This window comes from Varanus komodoensis, unplaced genomic scaffold, assembly GCF_004798865.1.
Source record: "Varanus komodoensis strain SLA01 unplaced genomic scaffold, ASM479886v1 scaffold34_1, whole genome shotgun sequence".
In the NCBI taxonomy this organism is placed as follows: domain Eukaryota; kingdom Metazoa; phylum Chordata; class Lepidosauria; order Squamata; family Varanidae; genus Varanus; species Varanus komodoensis.
The window spans coordinates 7,767,099-7,784,331 of NW_025335854.1; the positions used below are offsets into that span (position 1 = coordinate 7,767,099).

The following is a 17,233-nucleotide window of genomic DNA, read 5'->3' on the forward strand; positions in this document are numbered from 1 at the left end:
AGGCTAGTTTCTCAAACCAGGAAAACGAAATTCTGTGTTTGGAACAATAATATGTGCTGGAAGCTAATCTGAATATATGTGAATGCTTGGTTCAGGACGAATAGAGTAGCTGGTCCAGGGGAAGAATGTTTCCGAAGAATATTTTGTTTTTATTCTGGTACTGCAGTAGAAGGGAAAAGAAATCCTGAGCCTGTGCATAAGCACCCGGACTCCTCGGGCAGCAAAATGTTTTGTATCTGGAGCACCTAAATTTGGCAAAGGTTTGTAGACAAGAGGGCGTGACACACACGTCTCTATCCCCATGCTGCTTTCAGGGACCAACACAGCAACAAATACATGGTACAAATGATTCCTTCTCACTGTCAGATGCTGAGGCAGGAAGGGGAGAAAGGCAGCTAAAGAGTTGCTCTGATGGGTGCATTAAAGTCCCCCAGACCACTAATGCAGCCACGACTTCATTAAGCATTCAGTCTCTTCAGCAGGAGGTGCTTCCCAGGCTGGCCGTCATGTCTACAAATACCCGTCAATTTAATTCCAAAGAGGAGCCATTTTTGCAGTCAACTAGCACAGCACTTTCTGAACTAAGCCGCAGACTGTCTGTTGCTCAGAGAAGCAGCTGCAACCTTTGAGCGGGTGGATAATGCAGGCACAGTGTTAAGAACGCTGGTTTATTGCTACCAGTGGAGTTTTCCTATTGTTAGGTAAGGACTTTACACTTTACAAATCTCTGCCTTCATCCCAACCAGCCCATTCTGTTGTCAACCGTCAATGCTATCAGTTCTCATTGTTCAGTGTTCACAAAACGTAGATGGCTCTGCAACTTGAAACAATTCCAGGGCCTGCAAACTGATGGCTCTGCCTTGATACTTACTAAATCCATTTTAAACTCTACGGAGGCAGGCTGCACAGTGAGCGGTTTGCCAAAATCTGCCTATCGTAAAGTCAAAAGGTTCTGCTTATAGGAAGACACAGGAAAATACAATAAAGATCCCTCTACCTTTCAGTCGCTTCCTTGCCACACTCTCCCACCACAAGCTGCATAAAACACACAGCACATTTCTTCTTTTACCCCAGAAACTCTTCAAAAAAAATTGCCAAGCACCAGTTATTGTAAATCTGATGTGATCCTTTATTGTAAAGGCCCCTTGATCCAAACATTTCTTGAGCCCCTGGAGTACGAGGGAGGCCTTCTTAGGGAGGAAAAAATAGCTGCCAGGAAGTACTCTACTGGAAACTCTTCAGCTGGTACCTTTAGCAGTTTCTATCCACCAGAGCATGAGATGCACAGACGTCTCCCAACACACCTCCACATAACCTACGTAATACCCAGGACTGCATCATTTCCCATTTCTCTTTATTAAAAGGAACTGTAAAGAACCTTATTCTTTCTGCCGGGTTGGGGACTTCCCTAACATCCTCTTTGAGAATAAGGATCACAGCTCTTTCCTCCCCTCCCCTCTCCTCTTCCCTGGATTCTTTGCAGAATGAGAGCAAACACCAAGATACACTTTCAGAGGCAGAAAGTATTTTCATCTTCATCTGAGGGTTCCCACTAGTGAAAAATACTTGAGAATACCCACTGGTAGAGAATACCCACTGGTTATAAAGATTAATCAAAGATAGGTTAGCAATCTAGATTAATCATGCCCAACTCCAGCAGAGCCAAGTATCTGGAGTATCAATGCAAACATGTAGCTGTTATTATTGTTATTACTGTTAGACAGTGTGAAAGTTACCAGACATAAAACAATAGTATAAAATTTACAGAAATACTGGAACCGAAGACGGACTATGTTGCTATTAAGCTAGAGAATTAAAGGAGTCACAGATAAATGCTTTAATATTAAACACAATCAAAGCATTAAGCTAAAACAAGATGTTCCAGGAAGGAACATTCTCCTCCTCACATCAAAACTCTGATTCTAATGACTTCCGCAAATGCTGCCATGGATCAGGTTACTCACATCTCTGAGCTAAAACCCGGAGGCTAGAGGCTAGGAGAAAAGCTCTGCACTCAACCACCAGCTGTTGCACAGTAATAAACAGTATTAAATAGCCAGATTATCTCCTAGGATGAAACTATTTGTAATGATCCAGGCCTTATACTTTCTTCAAGTTTACAATAGCCAGGCAACCCCGAAAAAAGATCAGCTTCTCCGATTCTAACAGCATAAACATCCAACAAGGGAGCATATTTTGGCTAGATTATGCCTAATTCTTTTTGCGGGGTTATATGTTCAGAGTAGTAGCCTAAACTTATCAATGGATTGCACCAGCAGTTTCAAGAACATTCCAAACAGGGTTATTATGATTAACTACATTATTTGAACCATCGCTGTATTTTAAAATACAGCAATGTACAAATTTCTCCCAGTCATTCCCCCCCCGCCCCGCCGCCCTTTTTCATTAAGTACAACAAACTTCTAACCCTACTTGTTGTGCAGAACAGCTGGAAGGCACACAGCTCTGACATTCCGGGCACATCTGTCCTACAAGTGTCATTGCTCATGGTCTCCAGCCTGGCTACTCAACAACTTCGATAAACACAGGACTGGCTCTTCCTTTATCTGTACTCCTCTCCCCACTGCCTTCATAACCCTCCCTTCTGGCATTCCCAGTAGCAGAGAAGTTCATCATTATTTTTAGAATAATCCTTGAAAACTGAGCTGATTTATAGAAGTGTTGAAGTCCTGTTCAGAAGCACTGTGGATGCTCAGATTCTAGTGGAACAGAGGTCAAGAAAAGGCCCTTAGGCTTTCAGGTCTGGCTAACAAACTCTCTAAGAAACTATCCGGCTTCAAATCAGGCTTCTCATACCGCTGCTGTTGACATGAGCAGAAGGAAAGGGTAGGGCCACCGAGAACAATCTGAGATCAATTCTTACCTCACCCAAAGGCTAAGTAATGTCTGAAACAGGTAGAGTCTCTTCAGAATAAAATTATTTCACTCCGAGCACAGCATTTTATTGTTCGAATTGTTTTTTTAATGCAAACTGTCACGATTTTTAATGAGAGATGGTATGGAAAAACTTCAAATGAAAAATAAAGGTGTTTGTAGCAAAGAGGCATGTCAGCCGGCAGCTGGAGACTAGTAACTATAAAGATACTGGGCGTGGAAAAGAGCTCTGGGAAAAATCTTTCAGAAGGGTGGGGGGTACATTTTTTAGGATAAAATGAATAAAAAACGTGCTTGCTGAGGTTTTCTCGTCGCATTCTCTCTGGGGTGTAGGCGACTTGAATCCTCCATCAAGGCAAGATGACAAAAGACAGGTGTGTGCTCAGACGTGTTTCGTATTGTTCCGAAGGCTTTTTAGCCAAGCAGGTGACATTAATGCAAAGCTCTCCTGGCTGCCCAGCAGGGGCAGCAGGGCAGAGTTAGCCCCGTCCACTTATCTGCCTGGTTCTTGCACATTCATGTGTGCTTCCTAAATTATTTGGGGGAGGGAACATGGCGGGAGGGATGAGGCACGGGGAGAAAAATACCAGGGTGCTGGTGACCCACTTGTTCCTATTCTTGCCTGACCTACAGTGGGCTCCGTGTGTGAACCCCCCCCCCAACGCCGGATCCCCGACAGCCCTGCTCAGCCCTTGTGAATGAAGATCCCCAAACTCTCGCAACCCCCTGGCGCAAAGGCTGTACGTGTGCCTCTTCCACATTAGCAGTGTGGGGATTAGCCTATTTCTCCCAAAATGCAGCATTCCAATGTGCCACAGACTCCGAACCTGAACCAGAAAAAGGGTCTGGGATGCGGAGTTGAATTGACGAGGTCATTTCGGAAGGACAGCCTCTCAAGTGTGAGACGAGAGAACCAGATTGCCTCTGGTTGGAGGAACGGGGCGGAGAAAACAGCTTGCAATCAACTCCCTGAAATGGACAGAACTAATTATACAGTTAGGGGGGTCATTAACAGGGATGCTTCTTGCTAATGACCTTCACATCACTCACACTGCATCACCAAGCCCATCCTGGCTGACTAGCTTAACTTAATAAAAGACCGAAGCTCCAAGCATTTTGTCAAAAAGGAGAGAGATTTTGGGGTGACGGGGGAAAGACCACCTCATGGCAGCTGTGGAATGTTTCCAGCAGCATATCCCAATCCTGAGCGTGCACTACAGCAGTCGGATCGCTTCCTGCTCTGCCACTCCGAGGAAATGGATGGGCGAACTGAGAAAACCACCGCCACATCTTTGGTCAACAGCCTCCACATAACCTTTCCGACTGCCCTCCTGTCTCAGTTCGTGGTAATTTGGTAGAGAAATGGGCCAGTCCACAGCCCACCGTGCCTTGTTTAAGCTGCGGTGAGTTGCCGTGCGGGCCAGCAGCCATCCCGAAAATTCAGGCCCTGGTGGGGAATGCCATGAACTGCTGCATCATCCAAACCCAGGCTGCAGGGGTTGTTGGAGGGAAGAATGGCCGTGGGTTATTTATGCAAATCATTCCTTGGCTCGACATGAGCAAGAGCGTCTTTATCTCAAGGATCCGGCAAGGAATTCACAGTGCCTGGTGGTGCTGCTCTCATGCCTTCAGCAAGGCCCTGCATGTTTCCTGCAGCGATTAAGCCGATCAAATGCGTCTGGCTACACTTCATGCGCATGCTGGGGACCAGGAACAGTTCACACGTCACTCCTTGTCCCAGGGTCTTCCAGTAATCAATCCCAACAAACATGGTTAATAAACCACCAAAACACGATGGACTCTTTTAGGGTTCTATATGATCTGTTAGCCATGCTAACAACCTACCCTTCCTGGGTTTGTACAGCACAACAAACTGTGACTGACAGGCAGGTGCCAGACCTTGCCTGGCTTAATTCAGCCACAGTGAGCTGTGGCTCGGGCTTGTGCGATGCGATCCAGGTGAGCGTTAATCTGTAAAGTCGCATCGGTTCCCAAAGCAAACAAATCATTTTTGCAGGCCCCAAATGCCACAACTTGTCCTTGCAAAACACCCACAAAAGGAACAAATTGTCTCCCTTTACAATTGCTGGACATTCCAAAAACGAAAAAAAACCCGAGTGTGCCTCAATATACAGGATTCAATATTGTAGCGAACAGTCTGGCCTAGCCAAAGTCTGCCCTGTTGAATAGGTACAAATGAAGGCCATCCATCTTTATGGTCCACTAATCCCCCCAAACAGTGACTCATGAGAGACCTCTAGTTAAAACAGCATGAGTGTGATTAGAGTGATTTATAAAGCAATGTCATCCATGGGAAATCATGCCCAGAGGAAAGGCTTCCTATAAAGTACAGAATGAACAAGACAGTTAGATGTCTGTAACACTTCCCTGTCACCATTATTTTATTTAGCTAAACTTTGAACATGAAAGATAGTGCTACTGATCGGTGCAGCACCCCCTGACCACCACAAACAGTGAGAAAACGAAAACAGCCACACAGCGATGTTGCAAGCCGAAGAGGTCTGCCAGGACCTGGAGCCTGTCTGGGGATACCTGCATCCTAAGTCGCCTCAGAAGCGTGACTAGGTTTAGATCTCAGGCCTCACATGGGAAGCAGGGAACAAATGACATGGAAAATAATACAGTTCTACAAGATTTTAATTACACAGAGTTCAAGCAACTGTGGAATTTCTCTGTTCGACGGCCCTAATGCAGGATGGAAAACTAGCAACTCCTTTAACATTCTGCAGCCCTTTGCAACTTCGCACGGCCCTAGTATTTGCTCTGGTAAAACCGATGAAGAGCCTGCTAGCGCCCTGAAGGCTTCTCCGGACTGCAGTCTGCTTCATCAAGCTTGTATTCCACTAGATCTCTTCACTGATGCTCCTGCAACAGGTTAATACAGCTGCTGCTCTGGAAGCTCTCCTCGCAGGTTTTCTCCCACTTTCCCGGCTGGAACATTGCTGTACGGCAATGGCTAAAACATACCAGTCACAATAACTGCACAGCTGCACCTGTGAAAGGGACTCGCAGGTTTCACTAGGCTTTTAAATAGAAACAGGGTGAGTCAGAAGGGGTCTCCTGGGCCATCTAGTCTGACCCCCCACTCCAGCCGGCTCCGCTCACGACATGCCTACCCTGTGCATGTCCAGTCTACCTGTGAACACCCTCACTGATGGGGCCAGAACCACATCCCGTGGAAGCCCATTCCATACCCTCGGGGTCCTAACCATCGGAAAATACTTCCTGGTATCCAGATCCAATCTTGATTCCCTGAGCTTTGCTCCGTTGGAGCGTGTCCTGCCCTCCTCTGCAGGGCAAAACAGGTCTTGACCCACCTACATAAACGGCCCGCAGGAGTTTGTTTCTCATAAAAGAAAGTAACAGTGAGCTTAGCTTTGGCATGACTGCTCCTCGGTTTTGTGTGTGGTCCCCACGTACGCACAGAAGCTGCTGCTTGCCAAATGCCTGGCTGTGAAGGGCAGCATCCCTCTTAGGTTTTCACGGAGACTCCTACCTGTCGTCAGTGGGCCTAAGAGATGGAAGACGGAAGCTGGTATTCCGATCCAACTTTGACTGGCTCTTGGTTCTTTTGATGGAGCCTTTAAGCCGTTTGCTGAAGAAGCCCTAAGAGGAAAAGACACAGCAAGTGAAACAGTGCAAATTATAGCATCATCATCATCATCATCATCATCATCATCATCATCTCTTCTTAAAATGGCTTCTAAACTGAAGAAGCCAGCACTGGGTCATCGTCAACTTGGTAATCATGGGAGGGAGTCTGGTAATCTTGTATGAACGATTCTGGGCGTTTCTTCGAGTCAAAGAACAGTCCCTGTTTATCCAGACATAAGGAGGACAGTGGCTGCCGGGCTGAGAGCCTCCTCCTTTGCCTCCAGATCCCATCAAATAGCCTTTTAACTAAATGGGAATAAAACTGTAACTACGCGTGGATTTGCAAAATAAACTTGAACAGGAAGATATGACTTATGGGCTGTGTGAACTGCCCTGAGGGCTTTGGTTGTGGGGTGGCACAGAAATGCAACGAACGAACCACCAAGCAAGCAGACGGAAGGCTGTCGGGGAAGGAAGCGATGCATGGAAGCAAGTCTGCTCTCTTTCCCTAATTGATCAATTACATTTCAATAAATTTGTCTCACTGAAGCTCCGCAAAGATTACTCTTTGAGATAATAAAGGGATATGTATAATTTAACACAAGCTATCACTCCTGACAGAAAGTCATCTTCTATATCTTCTTTTTCATTCCCAATGCTAATTGTATACCAGGACCAAACAGCATTACAAAATAACACCCCCCCCCGCCCCCAGTACACACACAAACAACAACCAAGTATGATTTTGGTTAAATCTTCCACTGATTAAAACCAGCCTTACGAATTAAGCAGTTAATGCTTTGCCTGATTAGTTTACCAATGAAGGATTGCAAGTTCAGTAAATGCTGAAATGGGAGGCTAGGAAAGCTCTCACCTTCCCCAGCAACTGTTCCTTAATGCTATACAGCTAAAGACACACACACACATATCTGCACAGAGAAGACTACCAAGTCAGGGAGATGGATTTAGTCCCATTTTCTCCTCCGAAATGCTGGTTTTCTCTGCGCAGGAGTGCGCTTCCTTCATCATACAAGTCTCCAGTCATGCTCACACACTTCAGATAGGGGCTGGTCAGTTGGGGAAGTGCGAGTCCTTGCTTTTCACATTTGGCATGGAGGGAGGGGTGGGAGAGGGGAAGTATTCTAAAAATTGCCTGCCCACCAAGAATGAATTCCAAACAGAGAAATGGAACACAGCCCTGTGTGCCTGGGAATATTAAATCTGCCAGGCCGAACTCACCTCGCCAGGATCTCCCATGCCTAGTTCTCCACCAGAGCCATTTCCTTTTTCTGAAGCACCTCTGGCCTCATTTACCTCTCTAAAGCCCACAAACACCAATGTTTGTCAGTGTTTTCTTCAAAGGAAATGCTTCAGGATGCAGTCAAGCAAGCGTCTTTCACTGTATCTTTTAACAGCTCATTGGATGTTCTGGACTTCTGCTCCTAGCATTCCTGATCATGGGTCGTAATGAGAGGGGCTTCTGGGAGTGGAAGTCTCACACATCTCCCCTTCTGCCCACTCCTGCTTTGAATGGGTGGGCATGTGCCACAGCTCCAGAGTGACATGGTGCCAAAAGCTTTCCAGTACGCACGCACAGGTACGGAAGCTCTCTCAGCCCCAGCAAAAGGATGTGGATCAGGCAGGAAAATGCGAGCATTTCACTCGGTTCCAATCATTACTTTCCTCGAGAAAGAGTTGATGACAGAAATGTGCTGCTAGTGTTGCCCATACATCTCGTGCCAGCTTGGCACAACTGTCTGCTCAGCAGATTCCGCAATGATACTTCAGGGAAAGTGTGCCCACAGTTCTCGTGCGAAGATGTGCAAAGCAAGGAGTTGCTTAATTCAATCATGTGCTGCCTTATTCTTGGAGGTAAACTCTAGCAGGACTGAAATCTAACTCTAGCAGATGCCTAGTTTTGATTAGCTCCACAAAGCAAAAGAAGGAAGTGGCCCCACCTCAGGTTTTACTATACAATAAGGATTAAGTACTGCTCTGATGTGGCTCCTTTTTATTCTGTTTTTGTTTTTAAGGATTGGACTGTTTCAAAAGCGTATCGCTATTATTGCAACATCACCTTGAGGGCTTTTAACGTGGAAAAATGAAGTAAAGGATAAAGTAATAAAGCAAAACCATTTCAGCTCCCACAGAAATCCAGCACTGAAAATGAACTGAGATGTTTATAAACCTGAGAAGAATCCTAAACCAAGGTGTGGAGATTTCCTAAGTGAATTGGGACAACAGTTAAGTCAAAGAAGTAACTGAGGCAAAATCCGGACAATAATCACTTGTCAAATATGGAACCTGGACTATTTTTATTTACTTGACATCATTTTATGCTTCATATTATTTTTACAGTAGATAGGATTGTATTGCTCTATTATTTTTCATTATTCCGCATTCACATTGTTTTGTTGTGACAGTCCAGTTTGTTGTTGTTTTAACTCTTCTTCCAAAAAAAGCACAAAGAGGCAAAGAGGGATCAGTAAAACAAGCGCCAGGAGAACAACAATGGGATCTTTCGGTCACGGCAGAATAATTCAAAATGCAACACTAATCTAACCTAAAAGCACACAGTAGGGATGCCTAAAGAGGAAAGGGCAGCTTTGTTAAGGGCGGCATATTTGGAGCCGTGCGCCACATCGAAAATCAACCTTGTCTACAGGCCATTTTGGTAGAAGCTTTGAGAAGTGCCACTAAAAGGCAGATAATCAATACATGCTTTAGGCTCTCTCTTGGGGACAGTGCTGGAATTCAACTAAAAGAATAAAGGTATTTATAGAAGGGAATAGCAAGGTACATAAGAGATTGCATGCCCAAGGTGACAGCAAGCAATAATAATGGTAATAAATAATCGTTAGCATTAATATACTAAAGTGGACAGACTATGGAAGTGGGCAGGAGACAACAGGATGGCATTCAGTGTGGATAAGTGCAAGGTCTTGGGGCATAGGAATGGGTGTCATAAGTACAGGTTAGGGGACAAGTGGCTGGAGAGCAGCACTTGCGAAAGGGACCTCGGGGTGCTGGTTGACTGCAGGCTGAACATGAGTCAGCAGTGTGATGCGGTGGCCAAGAGGGCGAGCGCCACCCTTGGTTGCATAGCCAGAAGTGTGGCTTCTAGATCGAGAGAGAGAGCTATTCCTGCCATTCTATACGACTGGTGCGCCTGCAGCTGGAGTCCTGTGCTCAGTTCTGGGCCCCTTATTGCAAGAGGGATATAGCAAGGCTGGAATCAGTGCAGCGAAGGGCCACTAGGAGGGTGGCTGGTTTGTAGGGGAAGTCATATGAGGAGAGACTGAGGGAGCTGGATCTTTTCAGCCTGGAGAAGAAGGGACTCTGAGGGGATGTGTTGGCGGCATACAGGTATGTGAGGGGATGTCACACGGAGATGGGTAGAGACCTGTTCTCCCCTGCGGAGGAAGGCAGGACGCGTTCCAACGGAGGAAAGCTCAGGGAGCCAAGGTTCCATTTGGATGCCAGGAAGCACTTCCTGACAGTCAGGACCCTGAGGGTGTGGAATGGGCTTCCATGGGAGGTGGTTGAGGCACCATCGGTGCAGGTGTTCAAAGATAGGCTGGACAGGCACATGGTGGGCATGTCGTGAGCGGAGCCGGCCGGTGCTGAAGGTCAGACTAGATGGCCCAGGAGACCCCTTCTGACTCGCTATGTTTCTAAGTGTTGAAAGTGTTTATTACCTGTAATTCTTAAACAAATTTTGAAGGCAAATTTTGCAACATTACATTATCCCCATATTACATGGGGCGGGGATTAAGCCAAGGAAAAGGCTTGTCTAGGGCCACCCCACTGAATTCATGGCAGAGGTCAGATATGAACTAGGTTTCCCAGTTGTATTTTGGTCTCAGTCACTGCACTCTACAATTTTTTATTTAACTGAGTAATCTTGTTCAAGGTGCCTGTAATACAGAAATTGAAAGTAATGTTCTCTTAAAATGCTCCACTTTTCACATAACAGTTTTGTGATTTGCCCTTCAGCGATAAAAATATACCAAAAAATAATAAAAATAAAAGAGAGAATGCACAGAACTTTGCCCGGAACTTAACCAAGGCTGCAGTGCTATATAAACATACCTAGTAGTAAACCCAAATGAATTCAGCAGAGCTGATGTCTAATGAGATATGCACAGGACACAGATCATGCTTTTCCTTAAAATGGTAATAGCAGGACTTGACTTCACTTGGCTTCTCCATCTGCAACAGCCTCCATATCGTACTAAATTCCTGCCCTCATTGTTGGCTTCCCATGGCATCTCCTTGACTACAGAGGGAAAGATGATGTTGAACCGGAAACAGGAGGGCTCCCCTTATATCAGCTCCACCCCATTTGACATTCCTCTTAAAAATCTCTTTCTGGAACCCTGTTGTTTCAAGTCAAATATCTTTATAGATACTGGGCCTGGCAGAAGCATTCGCTCCCCTTGGCACTGCTGCCATTTAATGTACACAAGCTACTACTGTATAGCTGCAAAAATATTTTTATTGTGGGACAAAAACAAACTGGCTCTTGTTGGTTGCAGAAGTGTTCCCCCCGTTTGCAGTGCCAAACCTAGAGCAACGTGAACAGGCCGAACGGAATCCATCTGTGTGCGATTCCAGTTCCACTTGATCTCATATTAAATACTGTTCCTGGATGGTCCCAGAGTTTGTTGGAGAGTCAATCTAAACAAACAGCATCAAAAAGACCAAGGAGCTCTCAAAACAGTTCCATGATAAAGTTGAAGAGTAGCATTAACCAGGGTTGGATTACAAGAAATTATCTTAAACTAGGAAATTCTCCAGGGCACCTTGAAATCCATGACCACAAAATGGAAGAATATGGCTGAATTGTATCTCTGCCTAGAGGAGGCCTTCCACCAAAACTAAGCGATGAGGTAAGGAGGGCATCAGCCAGAGAGGCAACCAAAGGCCAGTGGAAACTCCGAAGAAACTGGGGAGAAACGGCTGAAACGGGAGAAACCATCCACGGAACATTAACCTGACACTTCAAAAAGCAGGACTTTGTGGAAGAGTGGGAAGAAGAAATACACTGTTGAAACAAACACACGTCAAAGCCCATTTGGAGTTCACAAAAAGGCATGTGGGAAAAGTTACTCTGGTTTGATAAGACCAAAAGTGAACTCTTTGGCTTTGCAGCAAAATACTCTCCATGACACAGAGTCAACCGTGCTGATTGCAAAATACCGTTGGCACTGCTCATTGTCAATACTGTACTCATGGTTGTGGAGATCACCAAAGCATCGTGTTGTGGGGATGCTTTTCCTTGGCAGTTTCCTGGGAAACTGGTCTTGAGCGCAAGATGGATGGAGCCAAATACAGGGTAATTCTAGAGGAAAACCTGTTTCGATCTGCAGAGAACGTGGGACTGGTGCCGAGATCCACCTTCCAGCAGGGTAATGACTGAAAACATACAGCCAAAGTAACACGGGAATGATAGAAAAACATGAACCTTAGAATGGCCCAGCTCCCATTCCAATGGACAAGCAGTGAGCCCCATCTAGGCTGACAGAGATGGAGCAGTTTTGCCGGGAAGAAGGGGCAAACGCTGCAGGCTCCAGATGCTCAAGGCAAACAGAGAGTTTCTGAGGAACCCCTGTAGCTGCAACTGCAGCGAGAGATGCTTCCGCCAAGTACTGCCTCGGGTGGGTCGGATACTTATGCAAACAACAAGAGCTAGTTCTTTTGTTTGTTGACTTAACTTTCATGCTGCAATAAACATATTTTGCACCTTCACAATGCTGAGTATCTTTGAGTACATCAAATGGTAGCAATGCCAACTAAGTCCATTTCAATAGCAGGCAGGAACAGCAAAATGTGGAGAGATTATAGGGGACAAATACTTTTGCAAACCACTGTTTGCAAAAAGTTATTATTTGTAATAAATCTAAGCCAAATGTTTACTTGTCAGAGTGAAAACCGTGGTTTGGAGGGTCAGCTTGAAACCCCCCCTTTCCAGACTGCTCTTTGCACAGCTCCTTCAATGGATAATTGTTTCATTCTTTCTTAACTGGTCCCAGTCAATCAGAAATCATTTACTGCATGTGAGAACTATACGTCCAAAGAGATTTACTGATGTTTCTGAGAGCAAATGAAACTTATTTAGGGTAAGATCATAAGGGCAATCCTCCCCATTCATGAACCTCGAAAGTCAGCATCCCTGCACTCTTAACACTGAGTACCAAAAGATGTTGCAAGAGCGGCTCAGAAATGCTTCATTCTGTATGACTGCACCGAATTAAACTCCTATCAAGCTAAAAAGTGAGGCATGGAAAACAACAGGTTTTTCAACAGCCTCCTCTCATGGGGGCATATTTAATTACTTTGCATAGCCTTGAAAATATTTGAGAGCTCCAACTGACAAAACAGACACTTTCTGCATAACTAATTGCACTTTAGTAGCTGAATCAATGCCTCAATCTGATGATCTCTGTAATGAGAAATACAGCACAATTTCTGCTGAATCTCAGAAACAAGATGAGTAGGAACCCACCAATTCACATGACAAGAACCAGGTATTTTGCGGTTGTTATAAACTTTCTGTTTTTAATTTAAAACATTTAGATGCATCCATTTAAAACATGTTAAGTTTGGAGGCAAATTCAACTGTGTGATATGATATGTTAAAAGATGCATCACCTGAGTTGCTTGGAATATGGACAGGATGGACATAAGAAACAGATGTAATGGGGAGAGACGGCTGCTGGTCAAAACATCGCAGCAGGTTTTCAAAACATATACAGTGGCGCCTTGGCTCACGAACTTAATCCGTTCCATGACTCTGGCTGCGGCCCAAACTGGTCGTGAGCCAAGTCAAATCTCCCCATAAGGGTCATTGCAAATAAGGTTAATCCGTTCTTCAACTATTTTTTTTTACTTACAAAAATTTGAAGCAAAGTGACAAAGAACAACAAAGATCGTTGCCATCTCCCCCGCTCCGCAGCGATCGTGCTGTGGGGGTGGGGGGGAGATGGCTGCAATCGTTCTCGGGGGTCGGGGGAGATGGGTGAGATCATGGGCATGCAGGGGGGGGGAGGCAGACGTGGGTGCAGGTGCGCTGTGGGGGGGGGCATGGGCTCGCTCGGGCAGGGAACACAGGTGCAGTCGCGGCCATCTCCTCCCGTGCAGGCGCACTTGCGATCGTCACCCGATACAGAGTTCGTGACCTGTGGCAAAAATTTTATGACATTTCTGTTCACGACCCGATTTGGTCATGAACTGAGGCGTTCGTGAGCCGAGGTACCACTGTATTATTTAATACAAATTCTACAGTCAAGTTGGGCACCAGTATGTGAGGAGTTGTGGTCTAAGAGCTGAGGTTGTAGAGTGGGGATTCTACGCAGAGACTTTCCAGAATGCTTGTTCTGGTCACCAGAAGAAATTTCTCCCTTCTTCCAGACTGCCTGTCCCTTAACTCTACTCCAGTTTATACCTAGCCCGGATGGTTCATGTTTTTCAGATTCTATATGTATGTCATATTTCTCAATCACAATGAGGAACAATTTATGCATGTTTTATCAAGTAAAAACCACCTGATCTAGGGGCAGCAACTGGCCGCAGCTCAGGGGCTAGGGGAGAGGTGTCCAGGAAACTGTGCATGCTAACCTGAATGCAACCTAAGGAGGGTGGCATACGCTCGTGGTCGCGTTTCCTGGCCGTGAGCTTTGTCTGCCTCTCCAGGTCACTGTGCCTCGTTTTCCTTCTGGCTGCCTTCTTTGCCCTACTGACTCCTTAGGGCAGCCTGCCAACACTGACGCATTCTATCCAAAGACTCTCGAAAGCTAAGCAGGATCAGGCCTGTTTGGAACTGGGATGGGAGACTCGAGTCCTGCACGGAGTGGGCTGCGGGATCCAGTGGTTGGAGCCCATGCTTCTAACACATCACGCGAGATGCTGTGCTTACTTCAAGGGTGTTCTCCACTGGAAGTTCCAGTTCCAGTGGAAATGCCTGGCCCAAGAAGGAGAAAGCAGCTCAGCACAAATTCAACAGTCTTAGGTTAAGGGGTGCGGATCCACCGGGCAGACTTCCCCACCTATCCAAGGGGCTGAGTGCAGCTTATTGTCTTGCGCCTTGTGCACAACTGAGCTCTCTCCTAACCTCTGACGCACACTGCGCACCAACCGGCCGGCAGCGGGCCGGGTTTACTGTGAAACAGAAGGCTGGGGATAACAGGGGCCCACAGACAAGGTATTCCTTAACCTTCATTTTTATTTATTACATCTCTACACTGACCTATAGCCAATTACAACCCTAAGATACAACATGACAAGATAAAATATAAAAGTTTAAAACTACTAGGCAATAGAAAAACAGAAGAAGAACCACTGAGGATGATCTTAGGGAAGGAGACAGCCCTGCAGGGAACCTGGCCCAAATAATTTCAGTGCTTTGAATGAGCCAGCTGGGTGACTTCAGGCCAGTTGCAGACTCCCAGTCCAGCCTCCCTCACAGGGTTGTTGTTGCAGGGGTAAGACAGAGACCAGGAGGAGGAGCAGAATGATAGAAGCCACTCTGCATTTATTGTGAGAAAAAAGTGGGATATAAATCAAATAAATGAATAAACGAACAAATAAACTAACACTTTGAATCAGGTCTGGAAATGGACAGGCAGCCAGAATAGCGCTGTCCTCGCACGGCCCTGCTTTCTAGTCCCTGTCAACAGACTTACCATGTCGTTTTGGAATGGCTGAAGCTTCTGGGCCATTTTCGAATGACAGCTCCATATTTAACACTGCACTGATCAAGACGAACCCTTGGCAGAGCATGGATGACCGTAACTAAGCTCCCTCCGTCTAGATAAAGGCAGAGCTGGTACATCAAAGGGACTGAGCCCACCTGTACCTCTAGTGACACCTACCGCCTCATTTGCATTTGACGAAGAGGAGATACAGATGGCAGCTCAGCCCACATCTCTGGGTACCTTGCAGCAGCGAAAACACTGAGATCCTGAAAAGCACAGGAGCTCGAATAGATCCCTGTGGAACCCAGCAGCGCAGCTACCAAGACCCGGAGCAATAATCCTTCGGCACCACGTTTGGGAACTGGCCATCCGAGAAAGGGCAGAACCACTTCCAGCTCCTGACCTAAGAGGACACCACGGCTGGGTGTGTCAAAAGCTGCCACAAGATCCAAAAGAATCAGCAGAGAAGCCACGTGAGTGTGACTGTGCGAGCTGCCTAAGCCACCTCTGCCTTCCACAGAGTGACCAGCCAGTGTGTATGTATGTATTTATTTATTTAAAACATTTCTATGCCGCCCCATCGCAACAAAGCCTCGGGGCGGCTCACGAGTGAGAAGGAGTGAGAAGGTTGGGAGTGAGAAGGTTGGCTACTTTGGGAAATTATTCTCAAGGATTGCTGGCTGCATCCCAAACGATTCGGAATCAGAACGTGGGACAAATTACAGTGGGGTTGGGGAGGATGGGTTATGTCAAGATTCCGAGACGGCAGAGGTGATTACCTCAAGGCCAGATGCTTTGCCAAGCCAGGCAGTTCCTGGGAACAGCCGAGATGTACAGCCAGCGGGAGGGGTCTCTGAGGATGAGGAATTATCAGTGCCAGGCACCGCCCCCCTCAATCCCACGGCGGGGTGTCAGCAGAGGTGGGAGGCCCCACTGAATGAGCAGTGCACGGAGAGGAGGCGTGCTCATTTTCAGAAAGCCCCTACTGAAAAGGTGAGCCCCAGGCATGCTCATGAGGAGAGTTCCTGGAAGTAAACACTAGATTGGGCTCAACAAACCACACTGTGTGTGCTCAAGAGATTCGTCCTGGGTGATTTGTACTCGGGAGCGATATAGAAAATTTTACAGGGAAAACAGTCTGTGGCTTTTGACTTCTCAGAGAAGGAGCCTTGGCTCATGGCAGCCATATGCACAGGGAAATCCCCCAGGATCCTCTAGAATCTACTGGAATCCATTAGCCTCCACGGGCAGCCTATTTTGAAGGTTCCCTCTCCCTTGCAAAAGGGCCAGACCTCGAAAGGAAGTGATCCAGCCACGACAATGGGCTGATTGTTAATTTCCCCTACTTACAGATCACCTGGCCAGTTGAGAAAGCCAAAATATTATGTGCATAGTGCAATTTAATATCGCCCAACAGCCAAAATCAAGCATGGGTAACTTGTTTTGGGCTGATGACGTGTTGAGACAACCCCGTGAGTGTCCCGCTGGCCATCCTGAGCTTCTCAGGATCCAGCAGGCTCAGCCAGGAAGCTGAGACAGCCGCCCCCAAACTATCACTCCAGCGGCCCCCAGCAGCAAGCGCTGGCCTGTCTCCACATGCTCAAGGAAGTGCTCGTTTTTAAGGCAATCTCTTTATGGTATAAATACCACAGATGGACCAAATAGCAAACCAAGAAAAAATGGCATCAGTAACATGGAAACAAGGCCAAATACTTCAAAATAAACAAGCCAACAACTTAAAGCCATGAAATGGGTAGAAAAATATTTAGCAGCACAGCATGCTGGAGGAAAACCATATATGCAACATTTATTGACTTATTTATGTGCAGGGCAGGGCAGATGCCACTGAGAGATTAAAAACAGGAAGGCGTGTGAAGCAAGGCAGTAAGAAAGAGCAACTGGTTTTCAGGGTGTAAGGGAATAAAACTGGGAGCAGGAATAAGTGGGAGGAAGGGCATTTCCAGAGAGAAGCACCACAAAAACTGATTTTTGCCCTGTTTCATTAGCAGGAACAAACTAAAAGGCGA

At 46.3% G+C, this 17,233-nt stretch overlaps 1 protein-coding gene across 10 annotated transcripts in view; it reads right to left on the bottom strand.

Annotated features, from left to right (window-relative positions):
• RASAL2 (RAS protein activator like 2) overlaps positions 1-17,233 on the bottom strand; it is a 206,580-nt gene that overhangs the window by 49,075 nt on the left and 140,272 nt on the right. For all 10 annotated transcript variants that reach the window (XM_044439125.1, XM_044439124.1, XM_044439123.1 and 7 more), the window contains one exon: positions 6,413-6,522. In XM_044439125.1, the coding sequence (XP_044295060.1) occupies positions 6,413-6,522 (110 nt within the window). The remainder of the gene's footprint in view (positions 1-6,412; positions 6,523-17,233) is intronic.